This window comes from Ursus americanus, chromosome 3 (assembly GCF_024610735.1).
Source record: "Ursus americanus isolate L20-20 chromosome 3, mUrsAme1.1.p, whole genome shotgun sequence".
NCBI classification, from domain to species: domain Eukaryota; kingdom Metazoa; phylum Chordata; class Mammalia; order Carnivora; family Ursidae; genus Ursus; species Ursus americanus.
The window spans coordinates 54,362,988-54,381,110 of NC_142129.1; the positions used below are offsets into that span (position 1 = coordinate 54,362,988).

At 40.4% G+C, this 18,123-nt stretch overlaps 1 protein-coding gene and 1 long non-coding RNA gene across 3 annotated transcripts in view; one reads left to right on the forward strand and one right to left on the reverse strand.

Annotated features, from left to right (window-relative positions):
* Positions 1-5,578, reverse strand: part of LOC123789198 (uncharacterized) — a 437,093-nt gene extending 431,515 nt beyond the window's left edge. Inside the window, exon 1 of one of the 2 annotated variants that reach the window (XR_015723948.1) lies at positions 5,511-5,578. This is a non-coding gene — a long non-coding RNA (uncharacterized LOC123789198). The remainder of the gene's footprint in view (positions 1-5,510) is intronic. The other variant, XR_006778714.2, reaches the window with a different exon arrangement.
* Positions 5,579-16,102: 10,524 nt separating this feature from the next.
* Positions 16,103-16,597, forward strand: FERD3L (Fer3 like bHLH transcription factor). Its single transcript, XM_045793087.1, has one exon. It carries the CDS (start codon positions 16,103-16,105, stop codon positions 16,595-16,597), a length of 495 nt encoding a protein of 164 aa, XP_045649043.1.
* Positions 16,598-18,123: the final 1,526 nt, after the last annotated feature.

The window sequence follows — 18,123 nt, forward strand, 5'->3', positions numbered from 1 at the left end:
TAAATGTACTTCCTATGTGCTCAGATATGCAATTTGTAAATAGTTTCTCCTAGCTCTGTGGCTTGTCCTTTCCCTTAAGAATGTCTTTTGAAAATCAAAAGTTTTAATTTTGATGAAGTCCAATTTATCAATTTAGTATTTTTATGAATGTTTTTGGAGTCAAATCTCAGAAATTTTTGCAAACTCAAAATCACAAAGATTTTCTCTTATTTTTTTTAGAAGTCTGGCAGTTTTAGGTTTTACATTTAAGCCTAAGATCCAATTTGAGGATCATTATATTTCCCTCAATATGCATAAGTTAAATGTACTGATGAAGAAATACACGTGGATAGGTTGATGGCCAAAGTTACAATCATAGGTTGTGTGATACAGGAAGATTTTGAGGATTGTACCACCTGAGATGTTTTACATAGATTTTGTTCATTTTTTCTTGGTTTTCAGCAGCAAAGTAAATTCAGTCCTTATTGCTCCTCCTTGCCCAAAAGTCCCCTACTCTTTCTTTTTTAAGAGAACTAACTACACAATATCTGTAATTATTTCCTACCTGAAAAACTGGAGGCAAAAAACAAAAAAACAAAACAAAACAAAAACAGAAGGATGTGATAGCAGGGGTGTGAAGAATAACTCACATCAAAAAGACTAGAGAGTAACTGTGGCCTATCCCAGGAACTAAAGAGCCCAAGCATGTGTAGAATACAGAGAAAAGGTAAGTGATGAGTCTGGCAAGGATGAGAGAGAAGAGATTAATGAAGACCTAAGTCATACAATGGATTTCTAATTCCATGCTAAGAATAACTGAAGTCAATGAGAGGTTGTAGACAGGATAGTTGTGATTAGATTTGCAATTTTAAAAGAAGCTCTTTTAGTTACAGAGCAAAAAAGTACATGCATTATAGTGGGGTAAGATATTCAGAGACCATTTAGGAAATGTGAAACATTTGGAGCAGATGCATGAATAAAAGTAAGTCAGGGGTGTGGGATGAAAGGTTCAGAGTGTACTGTGACCAAAGGCAAATAATCAGGAACGAAGAAAGCATATTCCTTAAATGGTTAAGAGAGAACATGTGAGGTTTAGTGGCACGTCAGAAGACAGAGGAGTATGGAGAGTCTTTAATGGTACGGAATTGAGTTCATATTATATGAATAACAAAATTAAATATTGAGCAAATTGAAGGTTTTGTGTTGAAGAGTATCAGAGAAATTCTTTAGGTTAGTAATAATATGGCCCATGTGTTAAAAGAGACGAGGGTGAATTTTAAGGATGTTTGGAAATAACTGCAGATACTGATTTAAAGCAATATACAATTTGGGTAGATGTGCTAAAATGGAAATTGAAATTAGAACAACAATCTCTTTATCTAGTTTTAAAGCCTCACAATTTAGTCACAGTCACTCATTAAACCAACCTCATTTCTCAATTCTGCCATATTTATAGATGATTTTCTTATAAACTTAAAATACTACTCAGCCCTCAAAATGTTTTATACATTTTAAGTATCTTCACTACACCACTTTGTAATATTTTCTATATTATGCAAATCGTTTCTGATAACATTTACCATTATTCCAAACCACAATATCTGATTAAGTTTAGCATCTTAAGTATAAAAATCCTATACATCTATTGATTTATACCCTAGCCTGTTCAAACATTGAGTAGATTAGTGACAACAAACTGATTAATAGTCAAATAAAACAAAATAACATCTTCATGACTATAATTATTTCTCAATGAAGGCAAAATGATAATATACTGATGCATCTCCATTTCCCTTTATGGAAAATATTCTTAGGAAATCGAGCTCTGTGGTGAAGAAAATATATTGTGTGCTAAAATTTGAGATTGGTTTTGACTACTTGCTGCAAAATCGCATTATAAAACAACTACTGATTTTTCCCCTCAGCCTAAATTACCATCGTTTTCAAAACCAAAAAGTTACATCACACCAATGAAACAAATGCCTAAGTTCAATAAAGTTATTATCACCACAGACTTAAAATTTATAAATAACAATTCAGTAACTATATAGGTGAATATACATCCTTTAGTACACTGTGTGTGTATGATGACTAAAACCAGATTCCATCAAGAAATGATTCACCAGGGGGCGCCTGGGTGGCTCAGTCATTAAGCGTCTGCCTTGGGCTCAGGGCGTGATCCCATTATGGGATCAAGCCCCACATCAGGCTCCTCTTCTGGGGCTCCTCTCCCACTCCCCCTGCTTGTGTTCCCTCTCTCACTGGCTGTCTCTGTCAAATAAATAAATAAAATCTTTAAAAAAAAAAAAATGAAATGATTCACCAGGGACACCAGATTCCATTAAGAAATTATTCACCAGGGTGGCTTAGTCGGATAAGTCAGTTAAGGGTCCTGGGATCAAGCCCTGGGTGGGGCTCCCTGCTCAGAGAGTAGCCTGCTTCTCCCTCTGCCTCTGCCACTCCCCCTGCTTGTGCACTCTCTCTCTCTCTCAAAAAAAAATAAATCTCTAAAAAAAAGAAAAAAAGAAAAGAAATGATGCACCATACCCCAGGAAGTCATTTAGAAGATGATCTGATACACAAACATAGCACATTAATCTGAGTATTGATCATGTCTTGCCAATATGAGGGTGAAAGAAAACACAGAGCATCGGTTGTGGTAATCAGGCTTTTAAGCACCAGATTTCCAACACTTGCAAGGTGGATAAGATGAATGTAAAGAATTTTTCTTTTCAATTTAAGTGATACTTTAACCATTACCTTACAAAACTCAGGGAATCTTTAATGTTCATAGACAAATGGATAAAGAAGATGTGGTAAATACAATGAAATATTACTCAGGCATAAAAAAGAATGAGATCTTGCCATTTGTGACAACACAATGAACCTAGAGGGTATTATGCTCAGTGAAATAAGCCAGAGAATGACAGATACCATATGATTTCTTACATGTGGAATCTAAAAAACAAAACAGAATCATACATACAGAGAACAAACTGATGTTTGCCAGAGGGGAAGGGTTGGGGGATGGGTAAAATAGGTGAAGGGGGATTAAGCGGTACAAACTTCCAGTTATAAAATAAGTCACATGGATGAAAAGTACAGTGTGGGGAATATAGTCAATAATATTGTTAATTAATGTTGTATGGTGACAGATGGTAACAACACTTATCATGGTGAGCATAGTTTAATGTAGAGAACTGTCAAAGACAGTTGTACACCTGAAACTAATACAACATTGTATTTCAATTAAAAAAATAAAAAATATTAAATAAATGTTACCTGTTATTACTATTAAAAAACCTATTCCATTTTTAGTACAAAATGTATCTAACTTGACCTTAAGAGGATCACATTTTTATTTGTACAACTTACATAAAACAAAGCTGCATAGGCTAATAGCTCAACAAAACATTCCAGTTGTATTATCACGGATTCTAAATGCATCTCATCTTTCTTCTTGTTGACTGAACTGATTCTATTAGGAATCTAACTTTCATTAAACCCACATAATATGAGGTCAGAAAGAAAAAAAATCAAAGTAAGATTTCACTATTTAGGCAATATTGCTTTCTTAATCCATAAATTCAACTGTAAGTACATCAGAGTCACCTGGGAAATTCACTTCAAGTGCTGATTTAATTTTTCCAGGGTATTATCACACTATCAATAGTTTTCAAGTCACAGCAATTCCAAGATGGAGACAGGACTGAGAACCACTGTTAGGCTTAACCCAAAAACCAAAATCTTTACAATATGCTGGATAGGCAACCTCTGTCTACCATCAGATATTGTGATTCCATAACTCAAGGGTGGGTCCAGAAATCTGTCTTTTGGCTAGCAGGTCATTCTGAGGTAGATGGTGTATAGATCAAGTGAGAATCATCGTCCTAAATGCAAAACATGCTTGGTATTTTTCTGATCTGTTTATTAAAGCCCGTCTGAAGTACACATCCCCAGTCTCAGAGGAAAAATAAGACCCGGAGAGTCAGAAAGGAGAGGGAAATCAGAGCAGGGTGACATGTGAATGCTCCAGCACTTTCATAACTTCCACACAGTGTAATGAAGAGCAGTTCAAAAAAAAAAAAGAAAATACCCAGGTAGAGCAGAAGCTCTACCTATGCAAGTTCTACCCACTAGGACCGTGATCCAATAAAATGTCCTAGAATCTACACCAGAAACTACTTCTCCTTGTGAAGTAAGACGGGAACTAGAGAGAGGCCTCACGCTCTTCCTAAATGCTAGTGTTTTCTTTGTAATTACTGTTATTACAAAAAGTCTCAGTTGATTCCTTCAGGACTTAATAGCATCCTATGAACTTTAATTTTTCATAACTTTAAATGAATTACGATTCTGAAAATGGCATATTTTAAGATAAATGTAAAACTTCAACCCACGATTCCAATATTCATCGAAATCAACCTTCTCTTGTTAGAGAACCCTAAAATGGAACATTCCAGATCAATATTTTACTGAAGTAAAATAATCCATTGCTATACTCCGGTATTATTCATAGTCATATCCTATCAGAAAAAGAGCTGCTCCCTCTGGGTATTCATGATGAAAAGTAAAACTGACCATTTAAATGCCTGAAAATGTCTTGGTCTGGACTGAGACATGCCAAGAGAAATACTTAGGCTAGAATGAACGCACACGTTGGATGACAAGGGACACAGATAAGAGGTAAACAGCAGGCGCACAATATATAGTAAGCGCTCAAAAGTACTGACTGTATCATACGGTAACCATTCCCTCACTGCCCGCCAAAGTGGCTCCTACATTCCACCGAGATCAGCAAGTCTCTGCCCTACTCCGTGCCGCAGGTGCTGCGGCCGCCGTCCACCACCATGCCTAAGGCCAGCTGATCCTCCTGCTGCGCCGCCCCACGCCGGCGCGGCGCTCAGCCAGCGCACCGCAGAGACCTGTGCCCGCTTTCGCCAAGCGAGTCTGCGCACCGCAAGGCCGTGCCCACGGCGCCAGCAGATGCGTCCCCTGGAACCTCCATCGCCTAGTTCCTGGAGCGGTGTCCCGGGAGCCTAGGAGGCGCCGCCCACGTCCCTCAGCGAGTCCCTGCCCACCCTGTCCCCCGGGACCCCTGCCTGTTGCCCCCGGCAGCCCCAGAGGACTGCTCTGGGGTCCCCCGCCGCGACCCGCTGACGGCTCAAGTCCCGCCCCCCTCTGCCCACTCCGCCCATCATTTGCATGGTGGACCCCGACGTCGCGGTGCTGTCGCCGCCGCCACTGGAGCAGGCCTAACAGAAGCCCTCGGCTCTAACCGGAAGTCCCTGGCCCGCCTCGACCCCAGCACTTCCGCCCCCAGCGCCAGCCGTCGACCCTGCCAAAGTCTAGGGGCTGGCCGGTGCGTACCGAGCCAGCACAGCACTCAGCGGCGGAAGCGAGCCCGGGGACTAGGGAGGTTGGACCCCCCAGTCCAGAAAGTCCTCAGTCCCAAAACGGCCACTCGAGGCCCAAGTGGGTCGGCAGCTTCGCCCAGCTCCCAGTCTACCTCAGCCTACCTCAGCCTGGCTTACCTGCCCAGGGCGAGCTGCGCCTTCCAGGTGGACGAGGAGCTCCTCCCACCTGCGCGCTTTGCTATATGGGCAGCGCCGAGCCCAGAGCGAGGAAGGGGGCATGCGCGGGCGTCCGGACGGTGCAGCTCGCCGGCGAGCCGCAGGGGAATTGTGACCTACAAAATTTAAAAGTGGGTCACCCTTTTCTACTTTAATATCATAATATCAGTCAGATAGAGTCCATGGCCTAATGGAAAAGGATATTAATTATGAGATATGAGAGTCAATGAAAAAAAAAATAAAGCAGGAAGACGAGAGCAAAATGGGTAGAAAGAAAACGGTACAATATGGAACCCTGAAAAAGTCTAAGGCCCTAGAGGCCCAACCCTCACAACATTGTGTGTGTTTGGCATGTTTCTTCTCAGATGAGAGAAAGCGAATTGACAGTGGCTAACAACATACGGTATTGCTCGCAATGTTGTTCACTGAAAAGGCAACACTGAACCAGCTCACACTTTCCATATACTTTCCACAGCATGCTAAGTTCAAACCTGATATCCAACCAAGCTCAAAGTTACCACACTGAGAGCTACAGTTAGAACAAAACAAATCATGCAAATCTTTTTTTACCTATGGAGTACAGATAAATTGTCAGAAACTTCAAAAAATACTTGATCCATTTTTTTTCTCTAGCATCTTAACATTTTAACTCTTATCTGATCTTCCCTGCTATCTTTGTTGTCTACCGTATTATAACCAATGTGGAGATAATGGTTCCAAGAGCCACTTCAAAGTCAACTGGCCATGGAGAAGAATAACAGCTCAAGCCATAGTGCATAATCATAAATCCAGGTAGGAGCAACAGAAACTAAATTTTAAAGCCTGGAAAGATACATAAACTGGGATTGCATACATTTGTGAGATAAAGCGTGAGGAGACTTGAGAATAGATCTATGGATATGGCCACTAGTGTGGCAACTTAATTTTAAAAGTCCTTTAAGTTAATCGTATGTGGGTGAGCCATTGTGACTCTAAAAGCCAAAAGTGGTAAAGGGTCATATTTGGATCTGAGAACTTTGTGAAATCCTGAGGGAATGTATTGAAAGCGGTCTAGAAAGAGGATAACAAAAGTGTGTAACAAACCACTTTGCCAAATAAGATGACTGATGTGATATTAATGCCACTTGGTTGGGATGAAAGAAATTTGTTTTAAAAATTAGAATTTTCTCTTGCCATAAAGCAACACTTGTGAGAGTGCTTGGGAGGGTCATCATCCTTCAGGACCCACAGAGATAATGACAGTAACGGCTTCCACCATGATGATGGTTTTCTCCATCCATGATACTAACCAATATGGAGATTCCATAATCCTCAAATGATAGCTATAAGAAGCCACAAAGAAGCTAAAGACAGTGGCAGGATAACCAGAAAACCCTGCCCAAGGAAGGCTGGTGAGTCAAGAAGCAGGAAAATGGTTAGGAACCATTTCACTTCAAAGTATCACTTTGTTAGTTTTGAAACAGCCAGCACTTTTAAGCTTAAGTAAATCACTTAAATTTAGAAGAGATAATATGGGACAGAAATAAATCTAAATGATACCCTTGGTATCCTTACTTAAAGAAAGTTATTTAATGAAAATATCTAGTGAACCCAATATAATATTCTTCATTGAAGAAAAAAGGTGATAAAAAAATTTGCAAACTCAATGCAAATAAAATTGAATGTGTAATTCCACAGACTGAAAGTTATTGAAGAAATGTTGTGTTAGACTCTGTGCTAGGTGCCAGAAAGATAAAGACATGATTTAGTGGGAAGCATTGTAACTTAGTAAGCAAACCCCTGTCTTCTGATTTATGTTTGAATCCTAACATGAGCATTTACACATTTGTGAACTCAACCATCTTGAGACTCATATAGAAAATGTGAAATAAGAGAATCTTCTGCATAAGGCTGTTGTATTAAATGAAATAATAGATGCACAACATTTAATACGTAGTAAGTATTCAATAACATTTATTATTATTACTATTGCAAAATGGTGGGGGTTTGTGGTGGTTTTTTTTTTATGGTGGGGTTTTGTTGTGTTTTGGAGTTTCTTGGGAGAGGTAACTGCCCTCGATTACTCACAGGTAACGCATGTGAAAGATAAAGGGGGAGAAAACAGAATTGAGCTGGCAAAAGCTTGAGGCCATAATACTTATATGACATCTGTGGGGGGAAAGAAGAGGAGGAATGAAGACAACACAGAAAGAACCTCAAACAATGATGCAGAGCTGAAAAAAAAACTCAGCAAACATAATAGGGAATTCTGGAGCAAATATCATCTATTAGGAAGTCCTACATTAGATAGAAATGGCCAGGCTCTAGCTCCTTTTGTGCTGAGGCTAACCAGAGAAAGTACAGCCTCACCTTGAATGCTGCAGTGACTCTTAAGGCACGGAGGATGGAGCATGTTGGCTAATTGCAGTCCTTGCAGAAATCTAGTCCGTACACTTCCATGGTTACCATTCGGAGTTCGTATTCTAATGAGGGAAACTGAAAGCACACAAGTGAAGAAATAAATATACACTGTGCCAGACGTTTTGTGTGCTTTGGAGAAAGATAAATGCAGGAAGGTTAGGGAGTGCAAGAGAGAGGGAGTACTAGTTTATATAGGATGGTCAGGGAGTGCTTCTCTGATAAGCCAGCATCATCCAGGGACCTGAAGGAAGAGAGGCAGTGAGTTATGTGGATATCTAAGACAAGAGTACTGCAGTCAGATGCAACAGAAATGCAAAGGCACTGGGACAGATTATGCGCCTACATGTTTGAGAAACAGCAAAGAGACCAGCATAGCTAAAGCAGAGTGAAGGAAGGGGAAAAAAAGAGATGAGTTCTCATGGGTATTGGAATGGGAAAATAGTGTATCATGTAAAATGGTGCCTTTTAAGACATGGTGATAACTTTTGCCCCAAGACAGACAGAAACTTTTTCAGTGTTATCACCTGACTGTTAATAAGTATATTAAGATGTTTAAGTCCGAACTCCTGATTTTCACCCTCCCCCAGATCTGCTTTTCGTCAGATCTTTCTCATTTCAATTGATCATACTTCTTTTCCAGATGCTCAGGCCAAAACCTTGGGATTACCTTTGACTCCTTTTTTTTTCTTCAAATGCCACATATAAGCCATCAGCAAATCTCCTTGAATATTCTTCAAAATATATCCTAAATATAACCACTGTACCTCGCAGCAACTGCTACCAACCTGGATTACTATAAGAGCCTCTGGTCAGGTCTCCCCATCTCCTTCTTGTTCCCTGCTGAATTTATTCTCAACACATTAGCCAAGGGGATTATTTTAAACAGGAAGTAAATCTTCAGAAGGGTCTAGTGGATCCTCAACTTACTCAAAGTAAAAGCCAAGGTCCTTAAGTGGTTTAAAATGCCTACATAATACAACCCTGCCCCGTACTACCATACTGACCTCATCTACTACTCTTCCTTCCCTCAATTATTTCTGTTTGGTGGCCCCTGTGATGTCCTTTCAGTATCACAAGCATTCTTCCACCTTATCTTCTCTGAAATGTTCTCTAAAATGTCTCTGCCTGGAACACTCTCACATGATATGCAACTAACTACTTCCCTGGCACTTTCAAGTATTTATTCAAATATCACTTTCCAATCAGACTGTTACATGATAACTCTATATAAAGTAGCAACCTGCCCCTAACTTTCAGTATTCATGATCTCACTTATACTAAGCTATTTTTTTCCATAGCATTTACCACCCTCAACACCATAAAGAATTTTTTGTGTTTCCATCTTGTTTACTGATATATATCAAATTCCTAGATCAATGCCATAGGGGTTAAGCACATCTTGGCATTCAATAAAAATTTGTTGAAAAAATTGTATAGTGTATTTTTTAATTTAGTGTGCAATGCATTTGGTGTGCAATAGAATAACAGAATATAATTTGTATATATTGATGTAGGTAGTACATTCACATGTAATATTAATTTTAAATATAATTTCATTTTCTTATTAAGTAGGAGTGTCTTTGAATATGTTAAGTTAAACCAAATTAAATTCCCCACTTTTTTTTAGGTTAAAAAATGGTTTGATTTTTTGGAAGTTACATATGTTTCAACTTAATACTAATACTTTCCCCATATCATAAATAAATAGTATAATAGGAAAAACTTTTGAAAAATTATTAGATTGCAAAGTCACACATATAGTGTTTAATCTCCAAATATACAAAGAACTTATGGAGTTAAGGATGACTGTCAAATCTATAACATTTATTACAAAAGAAAGTCACATTTAAAAATAATGTGCAAAAATATAGTATAGGAAATGAGATGAAAAAGGAAATTATTTGGGGGTAGTAGTTTATAACATCCTGAGGGATTTTTTTTTTTCTTCACACCTCTTTAGTTTCCACATGTTTTTCAAAAAGAAAGACTTTGGAGAGGGTTCAAACAATAACTAATGTAAGAACTAATATAATTGAAAATTTGGAAAATACATTTATTCCAAAGGCTAACTGAAGTGGAACTATTTCATGTGAAGAGGAAAAACCTGAGACCAAAAAAAAAATTTTTTTTAAATCTGACTTTAAGCCATTTTTACAAGCGATACTTTAAAAAAGATATAGGGGTGCTTGGGGGGCACAGTTGGTTAAACCTCCAACTCTTAGTTTTGGCTCAGGTAGAGATCTCAGGGTCATGAGATCAAGCTCTGAGTCAGGCTCTGCATTTAGCGTGGAATCTGTTTGAGTTTCTCTCACCCCCTGCCACTTCCCCTCCCCCTGCGCACATACACTCTCTTTTTCTCTTTCAAATAAATAAATAAATCTTTTTTTAAAAGTAGATATAAAGTAGCATATCTACACCCAAAAAAGAAATAACCCAGTTAAAAAATAGGCAGAAGACATGAATCGACATTTTTGCAAAGAAGACATACAGATGGATAACAGACACATCAACATCACTCATCATCAGGGAAATACAAATCAAAACCACAATGAAATACCACTTCATACCTGTCAGAATGGCTAAAATCAACACAGGAAACAACAGGTGTTGGTGAGAATGCAGAGGAAAGGGAACCCTCTTGCACTGTTGGTGGGAATGCAAACTGGTGCAGCCACTCTGGAAAACAGTATGGAGGTGCCTCAAAAAGTTAAATATAGAACTACCCAAAACCCACCAATTGCACTACTAAGTATTTATCCAAAGTATAGAAAAATACAGATTCGGAGGGGTACATGCACCCCGATGTTTATAGCAGCATTATCAACAATAGCCAAACTATGGAGAGAGCCCAAATGTCCATCAACCAATGAGTGGATAAAGAAGAGGTGGTGTATATATATACAATGGAATATATACATTTGCAATGACATGGATGCAGCTAGAGTGTATTCTGCTAAGCAGAATAAGTCAGAGTAAGACAAATACCATATGATTTCACTCATATGTGGAATTTAAGAAACAAAACAGATGAACATATGGGAAGAGGGGAAGAGTGAAAGAGAAAGGGAAACAAAGCATGAGAGACCCTTAATGACAGAGAACAAACTGAGGGTTGGTTGATGGAGGGAGGTGGGTGGGGGATGGGCTAAATGGGTGATGGGTATTAAGGAGGGCACTTGTTATGATGAGTACAGTGTGTTATATGTAAGTGATGAATCACTAAATTCTACTCCTGAAACAAATACTATATTACAGTATATGTTAACTAGAATTTAAATAAAAATTTGAAAAAAATACATTAGGGTACCTATCTTTAATCTTTGAAATCATCGTCTAATCTTTTAGATACTAGCAGAAAACATACCACTAAATCAAGAGATCTGAGATATATTGTTTTCTCACATATTAATCTGAATTTGAGCATTTCAAGTCCCAGCTTTCTGTTGCTCTACATAACCTAGGGCAGGATGCAGCAAACTGCAGCCTGAGAAGCAAATGCTGCCTGCCACCCACTTTTATAAATAGAACTCTACTGGAGCTTAGCTACCTCCATTCATTTGTGTATTTTCTGCAGCTGTTTTCACCTTACAGTGGTAGAACTGAGTAGTTGTGACAGAGATCATATAGCCTACAAATCCTAAAATAGGTACTATCTGGCCCTTATAGAAAAAGTCTTCCAGCCCCTGCCATAGGGTGTTGTCCTTGTCTACGTGGTCAGTGCTAGCTCCCCACCGAAGCACCCACATTCCAGGCTAGGGGAAGAGAACGAAAGACCAAGTGGAAGGCAAACAATTTCATTTCCAAAGACCAACCTGAACCTGCACATGTTATGTCGCATTTACTCCATTGTCATGGGGTAGACATGTGCTCAGCAAAAAGGCAGTGTGTCAGACATGTGCCCAGCTAACACGTGACGGTGGGTCTGTTACTAAAAGGAAAAAGGGTAAGGAGATACTGGTGAATGCTGAGCAGTTTCTGCCATGATTATGGGGGGCGGGGGGAGCAGTATAGAAGAGTGGAAAAGAAATAAGCCTCTTGAAACATCTGCCTTCATTGAATGAATTTTGACAATTAGGAGGATTTCACAAAAGTAGAAGCCTGCTTTTCAGGAATTTTGTCTCTTCCTTACTTACTCCTAGTTAAACGTAATTCACCCCAAAACTGGTAATGCTAATATTTTAAAGAGCAGATCATCATATTTGATATTTGTTTTCTTTCAGTGACTAGAAATAAGGCTTCAGTCTGGGCAATGGTAACTTTAGCCTGGTATGTGTGCCTCCCATGCAGAGCCTCTTCTTACTCTATAACACCTCGGTTTAATTTCAATGCCAGTACCTACAGATTCGGCTGCTTCAAGGGCATTTTTACACTTCCTGTCCATCTTCCTGGCACACATATACACATATAAACAAGATATGTGCTCAACAACTTATTATTCACTTACATGTTTGAATGCTTTATCTTATCAAGTCCCCATAGGAGGTATTCCAAGGAATGTGAAGATAGGCTTATTAAATAGGGCAGAGTCAGCAAACTACAGTTCAAGAGTCAAATCCTGATGTTGTAAATAAAGTTTCCAGAAACCACAGCCATTCTTTTTCATTAACGTATTGACTATGGCTCCCTTTATTCTACAAAAGCAAAGTTAAATAGTTCAGCAAAGATTGTATGCCCTGTAAAAAGCCTAAATTACTATTTTGCCAATTAAAAAAAAAAAAAAGCTTTCCAATCCCTGAACTACAGCATTCTGAGGAGCCCTTACTTTCATTTGAACTCAGGATTATAAGTAGAATAGCAAGATGTTAGTTTGAATGTAAACAAGAATTCAACTCTTAGTACAGACAAACCCTAGAATTGATTTCCTTTTACATTTCTTGAATTTTTTCCTGAAGCTTCTAAAGGCAGAAAAGGTACTGATTTCATTTGGAAATATTTTAACAAAATAAGTTTAATGAAGTTTAAATGGTTTTTCCAATAGGATGAACTGTTTAGGATCACTTATATAAACTTAACTACATTTACCATGAATATTTACTGTGAAACCAAATATCCACAAAAGCATTTCATTTTTTTTAAGGATTATTTATTTACTTGACAGAGAGAAAGAGAGAGAGAGAGCACAAGCAGGCAGAGCAGAAGGCAGAGGAAGAGAGTGAAGCAGGCTCCCCACTGAGCAGGGAGCCCCATAAGGGGCTCCATCCCAGGACCCTGAGATTATGACCTGAGCCAAAGGCAGACACTTAACCAACTGAGCCACCCAGGCACCCCTCCAAAAAATTATTTTAAATTAGAGTAGATGTTTCAAAATCAGCAGAGAAGAACAATTTCACTTATTTCTGTTCCATAATGGTATTTATAAACAAAAAATAGAGTCAATCATTATAGCTTAGATTTTAACATTTTTGCTCTAATTGTGTCACCATGATTAGAACATTGTAGGATAAACTGAAATCATAGTGGTATAAACAGAAGTGTTAATCTTTGGATTTTTTTTTTTACACTTTGGGGTATTTTTTTAAATTTGGGATTTTTAAAAAATCTTGGGATATTTTTTAATTATTACTACAGACATACCTATTGAGACATTTTAAATAAATTCCCTAATATTTTAATATTAATATTTCAACCCAATCCTATGCATTGGTTTCCATTAATTTTGCTGCACTTTCTTTTGTGATAAGGTTATTGAAATATTCATCCCCTTTCATAAAATCATAAAGGATTTTAGTCCAAGAAAAATGTTTCTTTATAGTCCCATGGTGGCTTCTGACACCTATTTTATTAAATTTTACTTTTAAATGTCTCTCATGTTTCCCTTCAGTAAGTGTCCTAATATATTTTGTTGTCAAACTAGATTCTCACAAGATGAGGTATTTAATCCACTTATGTTTGCATTTAAAAGAGAAAAGTCATGAGAAATATTTAACAACTAAAAATCAACTATAAAATGTGTCCAAATATTGAATATACATTAACATAACACATTAAGTTGAACAAGAGTTAAAACACATTACCGCTGGGGCTCCTGGGTGGCTCAGCCAATAAGCGCCTGCCTTTGGCTCAGGTCTCTATCCCAGCGTCTTGGGATGGAGCCCTGCTTCAGGCTCCCTGCTCGGCGGGAAGCCTGCTTCTCCCTGTCACACTCCCCTTGCTTGTGTTCCCTCTCTCGCGATCTCTCACTGTCAAATAAATAAATAAAATCTTAAAAAAAAATGTTACCGCTTGCCAAAACAAAAATTAATTCTCCCATTTACTTATCCTTTAGCCACTGTTGAAATTCCAATTTTTTAGTTTTCAGTCTTCTCTTTGAAAGAAGTGGAGTAAAAATCAATAGGTAATCATAATCAAGAATCTCACATTCACAAACATCGTTCAAGTACATAAATTTCAATCCTTTTCTGCCTATAACAATGCACACTGGAGCATGAAGAATAAATGCAAGAGAAAAGAAAATCAACTAAAGAACAAAAGAGGAAGGGAGAACACAGACACAAATGGGTTAAAAGAAAGAATGAATGAGAGAAAAAGAATTGAAGATGATACTTCAATAGTATCTGGGAGTACACAGGGGGAGGCTAGGAAGAAAAGGAATTGTGCTGACTTGTAAGAAATAGGCTGTTTCTGGGAGCTGTCCAATGTACTAACCGAATGGCCACACAACTTACCTCCTTAGTTTGTTGGATTGTTGTCTTCGGAGATTCTTCCTTCAACCAACGCGTCTCTGTCTCTTAACTCATCTTTTAAGGCTTTTTCTTCTAACCCATCTTTAAAATGTTTTCTAACATGTTATTCTGCTCTTCCGTGTCTTCTTAAGAATCCCTACACTGAATAATTAAATAAATATAGCTACTGGCAAAGAAGGAAAAATGAACCCTTCTTTGTTAAAACATTAGAGATAATATGACATCAGTAAAATTTCATTTTCCCTATACCAAATTTTAAATTTCCTTTCATCTCAAAAACATGATCTAAAGATAACTTTAAAATCTCCCTTAAATAGAATTCAGTATAGTTTCCACTCTTAAGTCCTGTAGGGCAGCACAAATCAAGAAGCAAAACAAGACAGACAGAAGTGAAGATTTATCTTTGTTCACAGATATGGACTGGCAATTTAAAAGTCGAAAGACTTCACAACAGAGGGTGAGCTGATCAACCCACTGGCTTATCAAAGGATAAACTGCATTTTTGAAAGGAGATTGAAGTTGTTTTGTTTGGGGGGGGCGAGGGTTTGCTTTGCCCCCCACGCTAGCGTGACACAGTTAAGTACATTTAGAGAAAATATTAGGAGCCTCCTTTTTTTTCCATTTTATTGCCATCATAACTTTTTGCCCTGAAGTAAAACCTTCCACTTTACATGAGTAGGAGGTAAGCAGGGAAAGGAAAGTCAAGTATCTCAGTTGTTAGGCTGATTACAACAAAACGGACTTTAGAAGTCAGGGTTTGTAACGCGGCAGGAGAGCTGTTTCGATGCCCTGGAAGGAGAAAGCCGGTTCCAACAGCGACTCTGGGGAATGCGCTCTCCGCCCCCCCCTACCGTGCTTACTTAAGCTAATGGAAGATCTTGCCTTTCAGTAGCCGCTGCACTGGGATACCAGACAAACAGCTCCCCTCGACCCCTGGCAGACAGGGCCCCTCTTCAGGACATCATTAAAAGCACATGCACTTGTTTCACACCCACTGGCAGCCTCGGGTGGCAAGATTCAGGACTTCTACTCTGAAGCCAAGGAGAAGCCAGAGTGGTGGAAAACATCCTCGCTTTGAAAATCCAAAGCTAAATTAAAGAGCTACATGAGATAAGGAGCCTGAAGAATATTAGTTGGCTGCGGGGGTGAGGAGAGACACAAAAAGCACAGCAGGTAAGAGGCTGGGGGTTGTTGCCAAACTGTCCCAGGTGGCGCATCGAAAAGGATCTCAGAATTGGAGGCCTATCCCTTTGAGACTTCCATGTGGCTCAAGCTTGTCTTCTTCCATCAGTTTCGAGAGGACGACATTGTTAGAGCCTTCCCTATCGGTGCCACTAATCCTGTTATCAGCTTGGTTATAAATATTAATTCCCCTGGCCTTCGGTGATGGTGCTGCATCAGATTCAGAGCTATTAGGAGTCTCACCCCTCCCTGCGAGAAACCGATGCGACGCAGGGCCAAGTTGATGCGATGGCGGCCTGCCCGGAGAGGTGCGTGGACGCCACCGTGCTGGACTTCGTCGCAGACCTGTCCCTGGCCTCCCCTGGGCACCCTCTCCTCTGCGACTTCGCATCCGGGGTTCCCTTTGGGGACCGGGACCTTGTGCTCCCAGAGGCAAGACGCAGGAGGCTGGCACGCTTTGAAGAGGATCCAGACGAGGAGGGCGAAGTAGACGAGGGGGAGGAGGAGGAGGAAGAGGAAGAGGAGCATGGGAGAGGTGCCTCCCCGCTGGGCCGTCCCAAGAGGAAAAGGGTGATCACCTATGCCCAGCGCCAGGCAGCCAACATCCGCGAGAGGAAGCGGATGTTCAACCTCAACGAGGCCTTCGACCAGCTGCGAAGGAAGGTGCCCACTTTTGCTTATGAGAAGAGGCTGTCCCGAATCGAGACCCTACGCCTGGCCATCGTCTACATTTCCTTCATGACCGAGCTCTTGGAGAGCTGCGAAAAGAAGGAAATCGGCTGAGCCGGAGTGGGCTGGAGGTGTCTGCCCCCTCCTCTCCCAGGTGCGCGCGGGCTTCGGGTGCGTCAGGACCCGGCAGGGTGCGGCCGAAAGGCCAGGACGGACTCTTCAAGACGGAGTGTCGGCCTTCTGCGGTTTGATTCGGGGTTGCGAAATCCGCACAGCCCTCGAGAAGAGTGGCAGCCATAGAGTTAATATACACGCGAACGCTCTCAATGGAGTCTGGGCAGGGGAGGGTGAGGCGCCTTAGGAGTTAGAACCCGCTGCGCTGCTGAGGCGAGAGCCCAGAAATAGCTTCTGCCGGCCTGTTGGGTGAGGAGCTAATCCTCCCCCCAAACTGCAGACGTCGGGGGCTTCTGTAGAGTCCAAACTCTTCTCTTTTCCTTAAAAAGAAAAGAAAAGAAAAGAGAGATTACGTTTTGTTTTTTTTTGTTGTTGTTTTAAGGCTCAAGAGTCGGTGCTGCCCAATCCCGGGCAGGCGCTCCGCTCCCACCCGCGCGGTTAGGGAGGTCGTGCAACAGAAACATTTGCAACGGGTGCGGGGTGCGGGGTCTTCTGAGAGGCCAAGGGACTTTGGATCTCTGGTCCGGTCCTCTTTGGCTTGTCTAGAGACAGAAGGAAGGAGATGAGGAAGGAAGGGGAGTCCAGGGAACAGGCGACCTCTGAAAAGGGACACCATTCTCCTCTCTCTTCCCCTTAACTCGCAGAACCAGAAACGTTGTTCGGGTCGCTCCAGGAGACCGATGCTTGAACCCCGAGGTGGACCGGAGGAGCTCGGGCTCAAGCTGCAGGGATACTCCCGGGCTTGCTGGGATGTTAGGCTCTCGAGCGGGGCTTGCCCCCTGCGCTTCCGGGAGAATGACCTGGTCTTCCCAGGCGCAGCGCAGTTTGAGTGAGCACCTTAAAATGTTTAGCTGTAGGTACTGTAGGTAGAGAAGATAGCTTTCTTTCTAGCCGCATCTAGGAACAGGCAAAGCAAAAACTCAAAGGAGGAGATGCATTCTTCCACTTTGGAAAATGTGTGTCATGGAGACAGGTTGAAGAAGGAGCAAGGCGAGGGCCCACCTCCAGTTTGGATCCTCTGCCATTCCACGGTCTTTCCTTCTGGGCCACCTGCTAACACCTGAACTGGGGTTCTTCAGATAGGAGTAGGTAAGTGAGGAGGAACCTGAGTGAACAAGGCCCGCCTAACCGTAAATTCAGAAATTCTAAAGGATAAATCCCAATACTTTGTTTTGCCACTTCACATCACACATGTTTGGGCGCACACACACACATACAACACACACACACAATTCTCCCTATCATACTTTTAGGAATATAATTCATTTTTATTAATAAGTACAATATACTCATCCTAGAAAGTTTTCAAAACAAAAGTTAAAAAAGAAACAAAATTTAAATCACTCCACATTACCATAGTTAGCATTTTGATTTCCTTCTACTTTTTCTGTACAGATGTAAATTAAATATGCTTAACAAATTTGAGATACTTTTGGATATTGATCTTTTTTCCATTCAGCAATATA

Excerpts from the sequence above, each read along its gene's own strand:
- FERD3L (XM_045793087.1), top strand. The coding sequence starts at position 16,103 with ATGGCGGCCTGCCCGGAGAGGTGCGTGGACGCCACCGTGCTGGACTTC.